This window comes from Saccostrea echinata, unplaced genomic scaffold, assembly GCF_033153115.1.
Source record: "Saccostrea echinata isolate AGI-Se365-2 ecotype Australia unplaced genomic scaffold, CSIRO_AGI_Sech_v1 ptg000057l, whole genome shotgun sequence".
Taxonomy (NCBI): domain Eukaryota; kingdom Metazoa; phylum Mollusca; class Bivalvia; order Ostreida; family Ostreidae; genus Saccostrea; species Saccostrea echinata.
Window position 1 is genome coordinate 1,901,690 of NW_026889806.1, and position 19,414 is coordinate 1,921,103.

Below are 19,414 nucleotides of genomic sequence, written 5' to 3' on the forward strand. Positions count from 1 at the left end.
AGCTACCATATGCTTGTGCCCCCTCAATAAAAACGTCTGATGACCTTTTTTTTTCTTTTTTTTTTTCTTTGCTTGTCAAGAATTTTTGGTAGTTGATAGTGCCCTTCCAATTGAAAATGTATGGATGTGCCCCCCCCCCCCCCCAAAAAAAAAAATCTAAAATTGCTTCTTACGGGCCTGATATGCACACCCTTTTCGTCGAATATATAGTGTCACAAACAACTTTTTACAAACTATTTACGCTTTAAATCGAACAAACCGATTTTACCTCGGGTAACTTGCATGACTCCATATGCATGTAGGATACCTAGGTCTCAATTTACTTAACACGATGAAAATGTCAGACATTAGTTCTTATACTTAAGATACATTCTCATTAAGCCCTTATTTTTCTTATTTTTTTTTTTTTTGGCAAGCATGATCATGGATTTTCTTGAAACATTTTGCATAAGTAGAACTTCATCCAGCAAACTTAAACTAATAATAATTAGGTTGCTATGGATTTTGTTTCCATGGCAACAGGTCTAACAGTTGAATTTTTTAAAAACTATTTTGAATCCTCAGTATGACTTTATGCAGGAACAAAGAATGTAAATGATCACATATGTATGAATGGCAAGTCTTATTGCTTAGGACTACTGGGAATCCATGTGAAACACATGTACGTTGTAACTACAGTTACATTTAATTGAAAATCGTCTCATGTTTTAATTTAAAAGAGTAAAGACATCAAACGATATAAAACACCCAAGATACTATAGAAAAATAAACATATTAATAATTTGCTTACTAAACATCGATTGCATGCAACATAACATTACACCATGATTATTACATTATCAATTATCTCTCAAATTGTGACAGACACAAGGATTATTAGACTATATTTAGTTGATGAAATTAAACAAACGTGAATTTTTAAAACTGAATATTTGATTAATTGTCATTTAGAATATACTTTGGTTTCCATAGTTATAAATCAGTAAAATTGATTACAATAAAGAAAATTTCAGCAATTGTTTGTATTTTGGCATTCTTTTGTGCATTTTGATGGAAGCGTATTATTTATTGATAGCCAGCTAACCGATTTATAATAACTATACCTAAAATGGTATGTACCCAAGAAAGCAGATGTGGTTATACCTAAAATGATTTTTTTTTCATTTAATTTCCTTAGCAACCGTACCTTTTCCTATGTTTTTATTGAAGTTAATTACCACTTATACGTACTCTTTATAAAACAATAATAATTTTCAACGAATCATATTCCAGCCAGCGCCATTTATTAAGACTAGAAATCTTTTTTTCTTTTAATGATTTCATTTCTATATCAACGATTAATTCTGGAATTATTGAACTTTCACGCAGTTTTGAATTATATTGTAAACATTTATATGTACATGTATTATTATCTGTAAATGTTCAAAATATTTGAAAAAAAAATTCAGTTCTAATCGCATGTGTAAAAATGTGAATTTCCTAAGTTTTATAGTAGAGAGGTAAATGATATTTTAAAAATAATGTTATATTAATTTGTTAAAACTTTAACACATTACTTCTGTGTAAAAATTTGTAAAGTTTCATCCGCCCCCCCCCCCCCCCCCCCAATGAACTATATTGCCTTCAGAAAAAAACAACTCTTATTATCCTAACATAGACACATATTACAATTAGGCGCCGTGTGGCTGTTCATGCTGGGACTAAAATAAGGACGTGTAGGAGTTATCATTCCTTATTCATTGTTATACTTTAAAGCCTCATGATTCATGGATGATAATAACGAACAATATGTTTATTTCATTGTAGATTTTAAAAGGGGAACATTGAATTCATGAATTCAATGAAACTGTTAGCACAATGTTAGGACTCAGATATCAGAACTGAAATAAGTGGGCGTTTCCTCTAAATAGTTTACCGAAAATTTCGTCAATTATTTATTTTAAATAGAAAAAAATTCAGTCCTTAAGTTTTTATTTTTGGGGTGGATGACGTTTTTGAAGGAATTATAACTTTCATGTTGCCGTCATTTCCCCACTTTAAGCAAAAAAGGTTCTATTCTAAAGGCCATGTATCGATTTTGTTTGTATTTGGAGACAGCAATAAGCAGCAAAAAAACCCAAAATAAACCATTCTAGGCTCGGTGAACACAATGCATCTGTCAAATATGACGGTTACCGAAATGCGATAAAATGTTTTCTAACAAACTGTCTTACAAAGAGTAGACGTCCATAGCTTGTAAGTTTCGAAAATCTTCGATTTACTAACAGGCAAAAGTCGAATGAAACAAATTGATAATTCGATATGTAATTATCTTAATGATATCAACTAGGCTGAGAAACTGAATTGCTGAATATTTGGCAGCTATAAGGCTGAGATCCAGTGATCACGTAATGAATCAAATTGATCCCATGCAAGTTTCATTGCTCATGAAATATTACAATACAGTTAAAGAAAGAGATTAAGTTCTCTCCTTAAAAACGATCTAGATTTGTTTTATTGAACGAATTCTCTCCTTTTTTTACATTCCTAACGGCTGAAGGATGCTAAAATAATTTTAAGGTAGGATAGAGGGCATATAATTGGCTGGTTTACTTTGTTTTATATTACTATATCTTTCACTATGGCAAAAGATATTTCAGTCTGGAGGTTTTATTTAGATGTGAAATATTGTTTTAAATAATAAAAATACTTCTTTGTGAGAGATACAATTTCTCCAAAATAAACCTTATTATTAAAGGTTGCAATGTTTTTTTTTTAATTTAATCATAATCTTTTATATCAAACATTCCGGTCTTGAGTTTCATGTGGAGGCACTTGACATCATAATGTACGCAAAGGATGAATAATTAAGCATTGCAGCATTGCATTTTTATAATGAATTAATAAACTTGTTACCGTTCATGAGTATATTTGTTACATTACTTTTACGGCTTGAGATCTGAATAATGGTATCTCCAGAATCCCCTTGTCTTTCCTTGTTTTTATAATTTATAGTTAAATCATAATCTTTGAGTGAAACATCCATCAAACAATTCTGTTTAGAATTTAAAAAAAAAATTTTGAAGTGCATATGTGCAATAAATTTACCACAAAAAAGGGTAAAAGTATCATCAAATTTACCTTTTTTAAACGAAACAGGAAATATTGATAATGAGCGATCGCTGTCTATAATATTTTGAAAGTCCACGAAGGAATATATTTCTTCTCTTAAAGTGCTGCTGCAATATGACTCCTCATCGGCTATTGGTCATAAAAAGTTCTTTAAGATTCTTATAGAAATCACACATTATGTAAATATATGAATTAGTATTATTTATTTTGATTATCTATATGATACATACATATAACCTGACATATTTATTATTATATATGATTTCACATCTGTTACATTATTAATATACTTTGATTATCATCAATGTTATAATAATTGTAGCATGTTCGTATGTTGCATGTACATGTATATTGTATGACACTAGAGGTTCCCAGTTAAGAAATGTTCATTGTAGCAATTGTTTATCCGCCGAAACTCTAACCTAGTCATAGCTATTTAAAGGTTAGTGCAATGGATGGCATATTTCACAGGTGCATTCCTTATATGGGTACCAACATTTTGTTATTTACTGCATGACCCTGGAATTTGACCTATGCTTTCATATTCACATGTGTATTCCTTGGGACAAAACCTTTCTTTGAGTACTAACATTTTAAACCTCATGACTTTTGAGTTTAACCTACTTTTGAAAAGAAAATAACCTTGCCCATTAGCGGTCATACGGGGAAATCAGTTTTCACAAAAAAAATGTTGTTTTTGCATGTTAGAACTGAACTTTCTAAAGAAGGTTCGGGTATATTATTGTTATCCTTGTCCGTACAGCTGTCACACTGTCTGTTTCCTCATTTTCCTCTTACATTTTTAAACAGTAGCGAAATCGTCTTTTGGAACGTGATGGGTGGTGTCCTCATAGCATTTTATTTTTCTCTGGAAGGTCAACTGGGGACAGAAAAACAACGTTTTTTCCTACAAAAACCATATTCCAAGAACTTCTTACATTTTACTCAGTAGCCAAATTGTCCCCTGGAAATATGATTGGTGGTGTGCTGTTGATATGAAAAAGGAAATTCCTAAACCTTATTGCATATTCCAAGGTATGATTTAACTACTGCTTTACTGCTTAAAATGTAAGGGGGTTATGCGAATATTGTTTCTGAAGAAAAACGTCGTTTTTCGACCACAGGATAAAGATTAGAATTCCGAAACCTTACTGCACATATACAGGACATCACCAAACAAATTCAAAAGGTGCTTTATAGCTACTGTTTTAAATGTACGAGGAATTTGAGTAGAAGTTAGTCTGATGGACGGAACTGAGATAATAAGATATACCCATACTTTTTTTGTAAGTGCATGTATAAGGATGAACAAAATGATAGCCAAATGCACAAAAAACCCAAAGGAACAAAGTTACATTTGACTACTAATATATGCATTTGTCATTTTATACAATAATACATGTAACAATTTATAGATTAAAAATTACACGGACATCCTTCAATTATAAGATCTAAACTGAAAAACCACATCAGCCAAAATCTCTCTCTCTCTCTCTCTCTCATAATTTTTTGTAACGAAAAATAATTTTTAATGAGGAGTAATTTGTTTCGGATTTTCTTAGGGAACAGTGGATGTTACAGCTTACTGAGTTTTTTTACTTACGTATCATAAGCTTGCCTATGTTTTCCTTATTCAGTTTTTAATAGCTCACTAATTATTTCGTTTTTATTTTATCGAGGACAATAAGCCCTGAGAACAATAAGTTAACGGATGTTTCGTTGATCACTTTCGTTGAACTTTCTCATGAATATGCAAAGATGTCCTCAGATAGCCAGAGATCCCCCAATACAATAGATTTAACCTGTCCTCCACACAACCTTGTTACATTAGCTTAATAATAAGAGAATATTAATAAAAGAATGGCCTCCGCTAATTAAATCAAAGCGGAGAGTGGATTTTGCTTTAATATAGCAAAGATTAAAACTCGGTGTTCCGGATATTCATTAACACAATAAACACGTAAGCACTATATGAAAGATGAGTGAATGGGGAAAAACCAAAAAGGAAAAATAACATTGCTGACTTATATATTAATTATATTTTACATTTGCAAATGTGTTCCCATATATAACACTATATGAGCAATGAGTATATATCACTTTATATTTTACAGGTTTGTCGAATGACCACAAAATAAAGATGCCTTTCATAGTGACGTCATAAATTGTCGACGTATACAACGGCTTATACAGACGTCTTTGAAAAAGAAGACGTCTTATGAGTTTCAGATTATAACTTCGCACAATATTTGTTCTAAGTAAGTCACAAATGTAAATATTAGTAGTAAGGTATCCTTTTAAAACATCTGTTGGTATATAGATACGGGTTTGAAACGTGATCAAACTACCATAAGGCGCACCAACTAACCCGCATCTATATCCCGATAGATATTTTAGAATAATTCCTTATTTTCTTAAGTAGTCGCCCGCGTGGCTTAGTGGTTAGAGCGTCTGCTCTAGAGTCGCGGAGTAAGGAGTTGATCCTTACGTCGCGGGTTCGAATCCTAATGTGGGACGTGGAGACCGGTCCTTCGGATGATACCGTATAAACCGAGGTCCAGTGTCGCAGTAGGTGCTGGCACGAAAAAGATCCCTCACTGCTCAATGGCCTTTAGTGCCAAGTATAGGTCAAAATTTGTAACTCTCCACCGGCAAGTGGTGGCGTCTCCATATGAGTGAAAAATTCTCGAGAGGGACGTTGAACAACAAACAAACAAATATTTCTTAAGTAACCTTCAGATTCCTTGAGAGAATGAGATATAATTATCATGTTACGAAAACTTTTTATTTATTCAATTCTTAAAACTGTCATTTATCTTTGGGGTATTATTTTTTGTCAGTGTTAGATTTTTTACCGATTCATCTTTAATATTCTAACTCAAATAAATTGAATCAATCGGAGAATCTTAAATTCATTGTTTTGTAATCACTTTAGAGCAAAATTCAAAGCAAAAAAGTAGTCAACTAAATATTTTCAGCAAACGAATCAATATATGGGGTTGTTGATTTATTTAATTACCCTGTTTGCAATCAGTTTGTATCCAAACATAACGCTTTTACGTATTCAATCAAACAAGAATGTAGCATATTCATACGAGTCGCCGATTCAGAAATAAAATTGATAAACTTTTAATTTACACTCCATTCAAAATAAATCTCCTCTCGATTAATGGGAAAAAAGTTTTTGAGTGGAAATCATGAACGTAAATATTCTTGACAACAGGGCACGTCCGCTGACAAAATTGATATTGATCGTCAAAGGTCACTTAAGCCCCAAGCTCAAGGAACGTACTAAAACAAATCATTTTATTGACCATTCCATATTAACCTAAATCCGGAATAATCATTGTAATACTTTCTATGCTTGACATAATATCTTACACGCAACTCCCGATAATAAAAATTTTTGCAGTTGTTTTGTAACATAAAAAAAGTTTAGACCAGTAAATAGGAAATAAATGGCCCATGTGTTCCGCAATACGTAATAATTTTTTTCTAAGATTTGACATATATTTTCATATTTTCAGAATTAGGCATGCCATATGATTGTGCAAAAAACAAAATTAGGACGACTAAATCCTGAATTTGTTTATGAACTATGAGATCGGAAGTAATTTAATTGGAAGATGTAGGGATACCACAAAAAGCCTGTTTGATCCTTGTTTAAATAACAAGATCTCATCTATAACAAAAATAGCGACAAAATAAACGGGAAGCATTCAGAATTTCATCAAACATTTATCTCACCAAAAAATTGACTTTTACAGTGCATCACTAATCTTATCATAAAAATCGATTCTTTCGGCATTATCAAATCAAAGCAACGATGAAGTTTTGTCACGAAATATCGATGGAAGAGGCCTATCTGTATTTAACCAAGAGAAGACATCAAGAGCCCAGTACAGCGTAAGTGATACAGAACGGTCGGTCTCATTTTCGGTTGTCTTATGACCAAAGAGAACCAATCAAGCATTGCCAACAAACGATGTGTCCAAACCACTCGACACAAAATAGAAAATTGGATTACCTTCAGAGTAGTATTGATTTTCGTCAAGATTTTCTAACTTATAATTACTGTTATGTTCGTGGCTATGGAAACAAAGCAATGTCGCTTCGTGAAAACAAAATTCACCCAAAGTATCTGAATTCTGCGATTTGCTTCAAATGCTTCATTATACCTAGCACATTTTCCCAACGATTAAGTTTTTTATTGTGGTGGTGAAAAAGCTTCTGTAGTACTCGTTTTAATCTACAAGTAACGAAGGACTTTCATGTAGTTCTTTCGATCAATCGGAAACGTTACAGTAAATGTCATATAACATATTTTACTTCAGGGGTAACAAAGTCAAAGTTCTGGAACATTTTCGTATATTTTCTAGTAAAGCTTTTATTACGCTACATTATTGTGGCCCCAATCAATAATTGTTCATTCATTGATTACTCAATCACAAACACGAGAGTTTCCGGCAGCAATTAGTGGAGTTACTGTGGTGAATTTAAAAAAAAGACCAGAAAGCAACAAATGAACTCTAATCCCAGCATTACTTTATAAAATTGTACCTCCATTCACATTTTTTTTCAAAAGGTTAAAGAACTTTTATCAGTCATCTTGTATTATAATGTAAGCTCTAGGCAAATTTGCTCCACTCCTATTTTGCAATAAAATATATGATATTCTAAAATAAAAGACTAAAACTGGAAGTACAAGACAAAGATTTAAAATTCAACATTTGAGATCAAAGAGGGAAAAAGGACAAAAATCCACTGAAGATATTGACCAGGTAGAGATTCGTTTCCCTCAACATAGTTAAAACATATTCGAACGAAATACAATTGAAAAGAAAAATTCCAAATGCTATATAAAAAAGATGAAAAAGACACTTGGGAGTTACTAACACATAAAACGCATCATGCAGGTATGAGAAATTGATCATATATCAGACTTAGTATAGCATATACTTAAGTCTGTATGTCTGCATATTGTCTGTTGTACTTTTAGGACATAATTTTCTCAAATTCATTTAAAATAAAATCCTAAGAACCTTGTTTCCGTGAAATGTTACGAAAAGAAATGTCCCTGACAGAATTCCATAAAGTGTAGATATATCTAGTCAAACATAAAAGTAAGTTAACGTGAAAAAGTAGTTGAAACTCTTAAAGCTTTGCAAGTCTATAATTTGTTTTGTGCTTAATTCTTACAAAGGTTGCTTGGTAAGCTTTTTAACAGTTTGTTGATTTTAATAACAAAACAGTTCTAAATATTTCACGAAGATATTGTCAAACAAAAGATCCTTCCAGTCTTGCATCGACTAGGCGAATTGTAAAATCCTAAGGGGCCCTCTAATGTCTTTCCTTGCATGGAAGTATTATAATGATAGATTATACCCGTGACAATAAAGATATTCAAAGTATCTTTTTCTCATAATAGCATTTGCTTAAATTGGTTCCAATGGCAGAGGAATTATTAATGATAATTTGACAATTGTCAGCAATGTAATAAATAGAATTGAAAAAGTTCATTGTTATGTATAATGAAAAGAATAAACAAATTTTATTGATGTCTATTTTGTACCCAATACATGAAATCATATTTTTTTGTCAAGGGATGTGTTAAAATAGATGTAACTATATAATTAATCTAGGAAAATTGTATTTAAAAAGCAACAAAAATAAATAAATAAATAAATTCCTATAATTAATTGTAAACAATAGTCAACAAATCTTCGAATGTAAACTATGCTAAAATAAGTTTAAACCATGTAAAACTGTAGTAACTAGTGTCCTAACGCTTTATTTCTGAGAATTATCTGTGTAGGGACAACTATAGTTACAACATAACAAAATCACACAGAAAAGAATGACATTAATGACAGTTTTAGATTTCATTTTTTCAACTCTTTTATACCAAAATTACGTAATACTGAGTAACCTAATTTGTACTAGACATGCAGAAAAAGATATTTTTTCTTCTTTTTTTAAAATTAAAAGGTACCGATTAACCCAATTTGTGTTTGACATATAGAAAATGATGTACTCTTCGTCTTTTGACTTATAGAGCCATGTAATATCCACCAATATTCAGAGGGGTACTGGCCACAGAAATAATCAAACTTATTTTATTTAATCAAGTTTCAAAGTATTTCATGTACAGTTACTTAACATAAACTATAACAAAGTATAACCACACAGTGGTGTTTTGTCCTTTTACTGAAATATGAATTAGAAAATATTATATGCTCCTTCCTTTTCCTAAAATAATGAATTTACATATTTTTTTTAAAATGACATTATCGTAGTTTTGACTTAATGATAGGAGTTGTACGTTATTCAATGCTTCATTCAATATACTTCTTACTTAACATGGTATCGCTAAGTAAGGAAATTCGATACACATAGTTATCATCCTCATTTCATTTTTAGTCCTATTACCTTTGTTTTCATTTCATGAATATCATAGAAACACTCCTTGTATTGAACTTAATAATTTGATTCTTGGAATAATGAACCTTATATGACAAACCTTTTTATGCACTTGATAACATTTCTTTTAGACATTATAGTCTTGAACTTTGTCATTATTTTTTCTAATAACCATTAAACACCATTTTTAATATCTCATCTTTGTTGCCAGGCATTTCATGACTGCCGCTAAGTCAAATATTAATCTGATACTTTAATTTTGAAATTTCAATATTGAAAAAAGAACCTGTTTATATACGTTCTACATGTATTTTAATATTAAAGAATAAAGAGAATTTAAAAGAGATTCTGACTAGTACTACACAGAAACCTGCTTCTAAGTTGGGAAAGTATCATTTAAAAATGTAGTTTTTGAAATTGGAAAGAAAAAATCAACTCTTGACATTACTCACTAGGAGAAAACTTGAGGAAGTCTAACTTAATTAAGAAATCAGATTTGTAATTAATAATCTTTCCCCTTGACATTTTAACATATACTTGTACTATAAAAGATGTTCTTTATTGAAAATGGAAAAGATTCCTCAAAGATTTTTCCACCATTGTCTCTATTCAGTTATTAGAGCATTCTAGCAAGGCATGGTTTCTATAAAATTGTATTGTAACAATTAACATTGAAAAGTTTTTATACCATATACCCATGGTCTGATTGCTAAGGGTTATAGTAAACCTTAACATGAAAGTATATATTCTGTCATCGATTTGTAAATCTCAACCCCAGTATTTTACACTAAAGTTTGATCTTGGAAGTAAGCCATTTCTTGTACATAAAGATCCTAAGACTTATATTGCAACGGGGGAAATGCTTTACAATACTAATGCAATACAATTTTGATATTGAGAGCAGTTAGAGAAACCTCATACTAATTGTTAGGTCTTTAGTTACACACTGAATGGTCCTGTTTTTTCCGATCATGACAAGGAGCACACGGCGGGTGAGACCGGTCGGGGATGCTCATTTCTCCATGACACCTTATCCCACCTCTGGTGTTTTTGGAGGTCCTGTTTGCTCTGCTTCCGATTTGTATTGTTTATAAGGACTTTGAGCTTGAATTCTGAGCATTATCTCCATATTTCATTAAGGTCATAAGATACCCAAAATCTCAAACAAGAGGATTTCAAATTAGTTTGTTAGATGGCAAAATTACATTTAATTTATATTTAATTTGATTGCTTTTCCTTTTTCATTTATTTGCATTGAATTTCAATAAATATATAAAATAGATTTGGGAAGAATGAAAAAACAATTAGGCTGGTTTGATAGGAAAACATCGTGAAAGCAATAATACAACTTGCTCAAATTGTTTAACAAATTTCTACCACATTTTTTTCTTTCGAGTATCCTATGTTATGATAATCACTAAGTCTAGTTGTCACTGCAATATTTAACATTTTCAAAATGGCAACAGTTGCCATTGAAACAAAAATTACGAAATTTTTAAATCTCAGCAACAGTTCAGCCAATGCTTATGAAACATTTCAGGATTATTCTTTGCATAAAGTCAAACAGACTTAAGCAATAAAATGGAATCGGTTGGACAAATAAAAAGGGGAATGTTATTTTTGAAGGTGTTTTAAAATGCCTTATATTTTATGACTTAGTGTCTCTCCAAGTTTCTGAGGTTTAAATTTCGAAAATGATAGCCGATGTCATGGAAACAAAAATGGGTATATTTCTTAAAGTTTGATATTAAGCACATTTTCAAAATAATATTTGCTGACTCTGCTTTCATCTCCGATGGGGTCAGTTTGGTATGACATATGCTTCCAAAACCAACCTTTCTAGTTTATTATTATTTTTTTATTACAAGGGTACTTTAGTAAGCTTTTAAATAGATTGTTCAGTTTTACAACAACAAAAAAAATCTATATATTTCACGAGGTCGCTGTCAAACAAAAACATCTTACAGTCTTTTATCGACTAAATTGAAAAACTTTAGGAGGCAAATTAGAGTTATGATCTCGGAAAAAGGTCCTTTCTTGTATATAAAGCTCTATAACACTTATATGACAATGGCTGAAGTTCTTTACAACACTATTTCATTACACTTTTGATACTGAGAGAAAGAATAATGCGCAGTGAAATTTAAGAAAAAAAAAAGATTGCAATGGGATTAACTAAATCAAGACATTTAAGATTACAAGGGGTTCATATCAGAATCAAAACTGAATGTATGGAAAATGTTTTTTTCAACTCTGAAAGAATAGGAAGTTCAATAAAAAGCAATGCTTTATTAACGCAGTCATATGTACTTTGGGGAAACTGTAGAGGCAGTAGTGACGTCACTGTGCACTTAGGAAACAAGCTTTTGATCCAAAAGAGGTCATCTTATTATCTGAAGGGAATGGCCTATTGTTTTTAAAAATACGGACTTAAATATATGAAATTCAAAACTTGATCACCTAGATTGACTCCTTGTCCGCCGAATTAATGGCATACAGATATGGACTGAAGTCAAAAGGAATATGGTACTTGAATACTGTTAAATGTATTTAGATATACTTATGAAAGTATTAAAACCCAGGGATCCGTTTTACAAACGAACATACGACTAAGACCGAAATGTTAAGTCGATTGTAAAATTTTGCAAAATAGATGATTTTGCTTAAAATTGCTAGCGTAAAAATATCTTAGTACATTCCTTTCAAAAAGATAAAAACCATTTTTAATATAATGTAAGTTAAAAAGTTACAAGCAGAATTAAATTTTGGTCTTAGTCGTAAGTTCTTTTGTCAAACAGACCCCTGAAGTCTGCATAAACGGATAACTACTAACCACTGTAATTTGAAATCTTATTATAAAGAATGATACAGTTGTCCAATGAGAAGAATAAGGGATCTGGCACCTTGAAAAGGAATTTATCTCATTCCCTGGTGACTGTTGTTGAATACAAACTATTGTCTGCCAATCTCATTCCAAATGTCTACCGCTAAAAGAATTTAAGCCAACTTCTATATCAGCTTTAGAGAAGATGAGCATGTATTGCTGATTCTGAAAGAACCTATCGGTGAAGGGTTTCACGTGGACAGTAATGTCAATGCCATTTTAATAGTTGCGGACTATGATGTTGGCTGTTCGGTGACGTGGGCTGTCGGCTGCTTGATGGAACGATACAATTTTCCTCCTCACGACACCGGCGATAACCTGTGACTGATGTGTCTACACTCTGCGATTAATTAGAAATATCTCAAGGCTCCTATACATATTGGGTTTTCGTGAAATACAGACATCAAATTATTTGCATGTCCAGTGCATTAATCTAATCTTGATGTCAATGTGGTAATATTTTTTTCATTACGAAATAATTTTGCTTTGATTAAAAATTATCAACTTTTCTGGAAATATCATCTTTGCAAAAGTCTATTAACAACAACGCGCTCTGATTGTTTATTTAGATTATGCAATAACATAACTAAATAACTTAATTATCTTTAGATATCAAAATAGCTGCTATTACATAATACTCTGGGGTGATTAAAGAAAAAAAATGCGTAACTTAATTCTGTCACAAAAGTAAAATTAACAATGCTTTTTGCAGTATTTCATTTGATGCCAAAGAAGATTGCACAACTCTGTGAGTAAAGAAGGGAAATTTTTTTAAATATGTAAAATCAAATTAATAACTCAAGATTACCAATATCTGACAAGTCTTAAATCACTTTACCAAGAAGATCACTTGCATCAAACGTTAAAGAGACTTTTGACACTGCCAGTACCCCCTAAGGACTGGGAACCAAATTATTCCACAAACAAGAAAACATAATTTGAGTCATCTCTTCCGATCCCGATGTGGTTTGTCACATTTCCGTTACATGGGACTATTATGTTTTAATCTCCCGGGGAAACGATAAAAGACAACCTAGTGAAACCTAATTAAGAAAAATACAAGTCTTACATTGAATAACACAGAACACCAGAAGAACTTTTTTTCTTTACTTGAATATATATATATATATATATATATATATATATATATATATATATATATATATATATATATATATATATATATATATATATATATATATATATATACACTCAGATACACTAATTTATAAACAATAGGTTTATCTATTAATACGTTCCTTAATTAGCCTATTATCTCGCAAGTCTTACAAAACAGAATGATTATGATATTTTTATTCATTTAGGTTAAGAATGATGCTGCATTGTTTAAATTATATGAAAAATATGTGATATACTAAAACTTGATCTTATTAATACATGTACGTCTTTCTTATGGTTCAACAGGAATGTGTAAACTATTTGTAAAACCTCTGTAACTGTATTTAAGCTCAAATCTAAGAATTAGGATTTGAGAACTCAAAATAATGTATAGAAAAAAAAATCTTCAAGAAAATACCCAAAAATCTATATATTCTTCTGTATTTAAACTCAAACAAAGTCGATACTGGATTGACTAGGATACCGATACTAATCGCTAATGATAAAGGATTAATTGAATTGAGAGGAGAACCTAATAAGCAAGCAGGTGCCCGTAAAAAAGTACGATAATGTTTGAACTAGTTGGGGCGGTAGCTATTATTGATTTCGACAGACGGTTTTAGAATCGCCTTAATATTTTATTGTCTTAAGAATAGCACTTACAGGTTATTCAATACCTGTTTGAATACACAAAACACAGAATAGTTACCGCTCAAAGATATCAGCAGAGAAATATCAATGTAACATTAATACACTTAGGAAATATTTAAAAATAAACTGCAAACAGTCTTGAAGGAAGAAGATTTTTTTTCCTATAGATATCATTTCGACTGGATTTCACTGAAGCCCAATGCGGATGTAGTTTGATCCTAACTATAGACATCGTGTATACATTTGGGAATCTTTTTTCTTGACATTTACTTCAATTTCAGGCCAAAATCGGCTTACATATAAAGGTTTTTTTTTTAAATTTATTTTTAAACACAATATCAAAACAGTTTTTATTCAACGTTCCACACCTACGCTTGTCTGAACATTCTGTCAGAGAAGAGTATCAAGATTATTTGACGTAACAGACAGCGAGACTTAAAAAAATGATTGTTGATGATTAAGAAAAGGAGACAGTTAAACGACAGAAGGAGAATGGCGCCAGGGAATAAGATAGATGTGTCTTATTAGAACTATTCGTCTGTCGGAAAGAAATTTCTATATCTGGATGGTTTCTTTCTAGAAGGACTTAGGGTATTGAGATGTCATTTTTCTGCAGCATTAGAAAGATGATAAAAAAGTACCAGAATTTCAATTAAGGAAATAAAAATTTTGAACTCGGTTTTAAATACAAAGTTTTTTAAATAAAAGGTATAAGATTGTGCCAAACAATGCTTTTCTATTCAAAAGGGTTCTGTAGAAAAAGAGGATTTAAGATTTGTGCAAGGATTGGGCCTACACTACAAAACTCCTATATATCGGCATTCGTCAGCAAAACCTACATGCTAACCACTTGGCCACGCAACTCAAAAAAGTGCCATTTAAATCTTTTTGTGATATGACTTTCAAACAGCTGGTCTACCATAATTTTACAGAAAACGTTCTGTTATAACACGTGTTTTTAATGTATAGTGGGTCACTTCTTTCATGCTTTTATTAAACGAAAAATCGCCTATTTAGCCATTTTTCCAGCTTTATAGTAGAAATGGTAACTTTACATTATTAAGCAGATTTTAATACACTGTGTATACAGATCTTAAGATATGTATATACCGGTGTTACGTGTATACCTATGATATTAATACATCCACAAATTAATGTTTCATTTTAGTTTTCCTTAGTCTTATTTTTGTCATATTTCTTTTCTTTATCATGGGTATTTTTTCTCGGCTTATTCGCATTTGGGTAAGAAAATAAGAATAATCTTCTATATATTGACTATATACATCAAATTTTACCTCCAAATTTAGTATTCCTTTTGTGCTGAAAATGGAACATATTAGTAACTTTTTGTATTTTACAAGGTACATTTTAGATCAAAGACCTTGAAATTGTTGCTGAAATGTACAGTGGAGATAAGCATTCACAACAAAGCCATTGAAGACAGCGTCAAGCATAATTGTTATTAAGAACCGTTGTGAAGCATGACGGGAATAAAATATACATGTTCATCCTTTATTTCTTTATTGAAACATCAAACGGAGTTTGTTCAGTAACATATGTAAAACTATTTGACTATACTACGAGTTCTGAAAGTTGTTTGAAAGAGAACCTGATATGTAATAGAGCCTAAAATATTAAGAAAACCTTTGTTCTCAATTTTTTTTTAATGAACATATTTGATTGAAGTGAAGTAAGTAATTAAGCTACAGTGTGTAGAATAAATGACGATGAAAGATGAATGAAAGTTAAAGGGGGCAAAAGTAACATTGAAGAAAAGAATATACTATAATAGAAATACAATTTCAAAACAAGAAGAGTGCCAATATGACATTCAAAGTTTTATTGTTTGAGGGGAAAAAATCGTTATCCCTTCATATTGTACTTTTTCTGTTTTTTCTTTATTTACTAATGCAGAAAAAACACTTTATTTGTAGAAGACAATCATGCATTACGGGTGATACATTGCTTGAGTGTCTAGAAGTTCCTTTCTTTTCTTTTAAGAAAGGCGCAATTTATAAAGAAAAATGGATAAATGTCTAATAATCATTCATTCACATTTCAGAAACATGTGAGCTGGAGATTCGTTATTTACCCAAGATTCATCATTTCTAAGTTTTACACGCTCGGAAACGTGCGGCTAATAATGTAAATTAATCTGGAACTTAACGGCTCGATATACATTTTATGACATGAACTTTAATCGTGGCCATGTGACACCAGCATCTAGTAGCAATCCATCATACTTATTTTTCATGCAACTTTTGTTTAGCAGTGTAATCACTAGTTGAGAACATTATGTGTTTTAGAAATTACACTATCGTGTACCAGATTCATTAAAATATTTATCAAAGTTTGATCGAGAATGAATGCAATATAAAATTAATCAATTAAAATTCAATATACAAGAATTTTGAAATATCAGTCTTTTATTAGTTATTTCAAGCGAATTTTAAAAGCAAATTCAAACGCAAATCCATCTTTTTCTTAAATTATTTTTTCCGTACTTCTCATATCAACAAGCATTGTAAAATAAGTTTTCTTATAATAATAATTTGACTTCCGACACCCACGGCACTTTGTTTTAGGGGGTGCTTTGTTTATTTGGCATTGATAAGCAAACCTTTGAAGTGGTTGGTCGGACGGTTTCAAGCAGAGTGGAATGGTCTGTTCTAATTTCTGGGCACGTAATGGAGATCAGCAATTTGGCCAAATAACATGTCTTGTTTAATGTACTTGTCTATAGAATCTGTTTGGATTTAGAAATTTATGTAGATCCAATACACATTTTCCCTTCCTAACACTTTTTAGCCTCGCCGATGGATTTGATGATGTTTGGAATCAAGTCCTATGACTGTAAAGCTGGACATTAAAACACATGTTTTAAGTAGAAATCAATGATTATTCTACAGTTTCTGGCTTTTGAAACTCGGAATAAGACTAATGATGTCGGAGAAAGATGTGCCATACAGCCCACATTGTACTATAGATTTTCCTTACAAGCTCCTGAGCAGTAATCATAGCCTAAGACATGAAAGATTCCAACACTGTGTGTAAATCTTATTTATAATTAACAGTCACTACAAGTAAAGAATTAAAATGAAGAAACGGGGGAATTTTATTTCTTTTCAGGAAACACATGTTCGTATTCAGTTGGTATTTTTATAGAGCAAAAAAATTAGAACTGACCAAAAGTCTTAAATGAATAATCAAATTTTTGAAAGACTGATTTTGAAAATATCTATGGGCTATTATTTGACGAGACATCTGCTTATCCCAGGAACAGTTTCAACCAGCTGAATGGCATGCTAGATCGATTGAAAATTCCAATATGGCAACCATCGATTGTGTGAACAGTCTGACAAATTCACCGAAATAATACTGCACAACGACAAAATAAATACTTACAAGCCATGATGATGATGAAAACTGTGAACCATTTTCTCTACAACTCCCTGTCCATGATTCGTCCTTCCTCCAGGCACATCACGAGTGTCACCATCAAGCAGCACAGACTTTTACCTATACCGACTCTCCAAACGCTAAAATCAATTAATCAGGTGACCCGCTACCTCTTCCATTATAACAAACCCATCCTACGACCATTCTCTGCGGCATAATGATTTTATAATTCAAGAAAACGTCTTTAACACTCAAATCAACCCAAGATGCGTCTAAAGGGATATGTCGTTCGATTTTCTCCGGGGACCATCGGGAAAGCAGCCGAGGACCGACTCGTAATGCCTCTGTTCATTTTTGGTTTTCAATTTTACAAATTAAATCAAAGCAATTTATCACATCAGGGTTTCTCGTATTCCGATGAATCAAGGGGCAGGCCTATTCAGGGTTGGATAACGAGTTTGTGTATCTATACAGAAAAAAGATCTTTTTCTTCATTATATATTATGAATATTCTAAAAAGTACATGACGTGTTACTATCCTGCGCGTGGATGACTACTCACAAAACATTGGACACGACTGCAGCTCGTATAAAAAATATAGATGAAATTTAACCTCTAAAAATTTTTTTCCCCTTTGGTGCCAAATACCCATCCTAATTTTCTCTGAAAGAAATTCTAAACATCTTCATCATTTGTATACAATAGAAAGATCATGGTGTTTATTGAAAGTGAAGCTGTTTTTCTTGACAAGCAGTCGATGAAACCAGATGTCTATACTTGTATTTCTGTACCATGCAATTAAATCTTAGAACTGGGAAGCTGTATAAGTGTTGCAATAAAAGTTTATTTAATTTAAATGTATATAATAGAAATCTATTGATAATTCTGTAAAAAATAAATAAATAAATAAATAAATAAATAAATAAATTAACAATATTAGCATTAACAACCCGATTTTAGATTACGGATTAGTGAAACTAATTCAAGAATAAATTGTATCTAAAATATTGGAATTTAATTTTTTTCCCGCTAAGCCCCATAGTGAGTAAAACCTTAAATCTTATTACACTTTGTATCTGAATGATCCATTTCTGAAATGTATCAAAATTAATTTTCAATAAAAGAGTAAAGTATCAATCTAGAGTATTTGTTTCCAACTAAGCCCGTATCTAGACCGAGAATTAAAATGCTTTCCCACACATCTATTATTTTTACAGGTAAAAAAAGTGGAAAAATATACAATTATCTATAGGTATTCCTATGTGTAATATGTGTTTGTTATATTACTGAGATGAGTAGATTTAGCGACTTTTTACGAATAAAGTATGGTGCTATGAAAATGATAGTAAGAAAATAGTAAGAAGAATGATATCAAAATTCAAATATATTAATAAATAATTTATACAAGAAGGCTTTGACTTCAAATGTTATTTTTAATCTAAAATAGCAGTGTTTTTCTTTCTTCCTGTTTTGTGAGTAACATTAAATCCCGTCTTGATATAAACTGCAGTAACGTTCACTTGGAATACGCTGTCCTATTTTAGCTTACATTTTCGTCAAATTCTCCGGAGTTTTACAACAGGCGTAATAGAGATACATGTAACTATAACGTGATGACTTCAATTTTTCAATCGTCAACTTCCCTTACTTATATAGTAATATATATCCTCATCACCTGCATATGGTGTTTTAGTCTCCCAGTTGATTCGATTCGCAAGAGCATGCTCTCCGCATAAACAGTTTCTAAAATGAGGCAAGCTATTGACAAACATATTGATGAAACAAGGATATCAACAGTCTCATTTGAAATCATCAATTACTAAGTTTTAT

General features: G+C 31.4%; 1 protein-coding gene across 1 annotated transcript in view; it reads right to left on the reverse strand.

Annotated features, from left to right (window-relative positions):
* Positions 1-17,718, reverse strand: part of LOC133174129 (innexin unc-9-like) — a 63,744-nt gene extending 46,026 nt beyond the window's left edge. The window contains exon 1 of the mRNA XM_061309177.1: positions 17,591-17,718. Within this exon, the coding sequence (XP_061165161.1) occupies positions 17,591-17,622 (32 nt within the window). The 5' untranslated portion in view covers positions 17,623-17,718. The remainder of the gene's footprint in view (positions 1-17,590) is intronic.
* Positions 17,719-19,414: the final 1,696 nt, after the last annotated feature.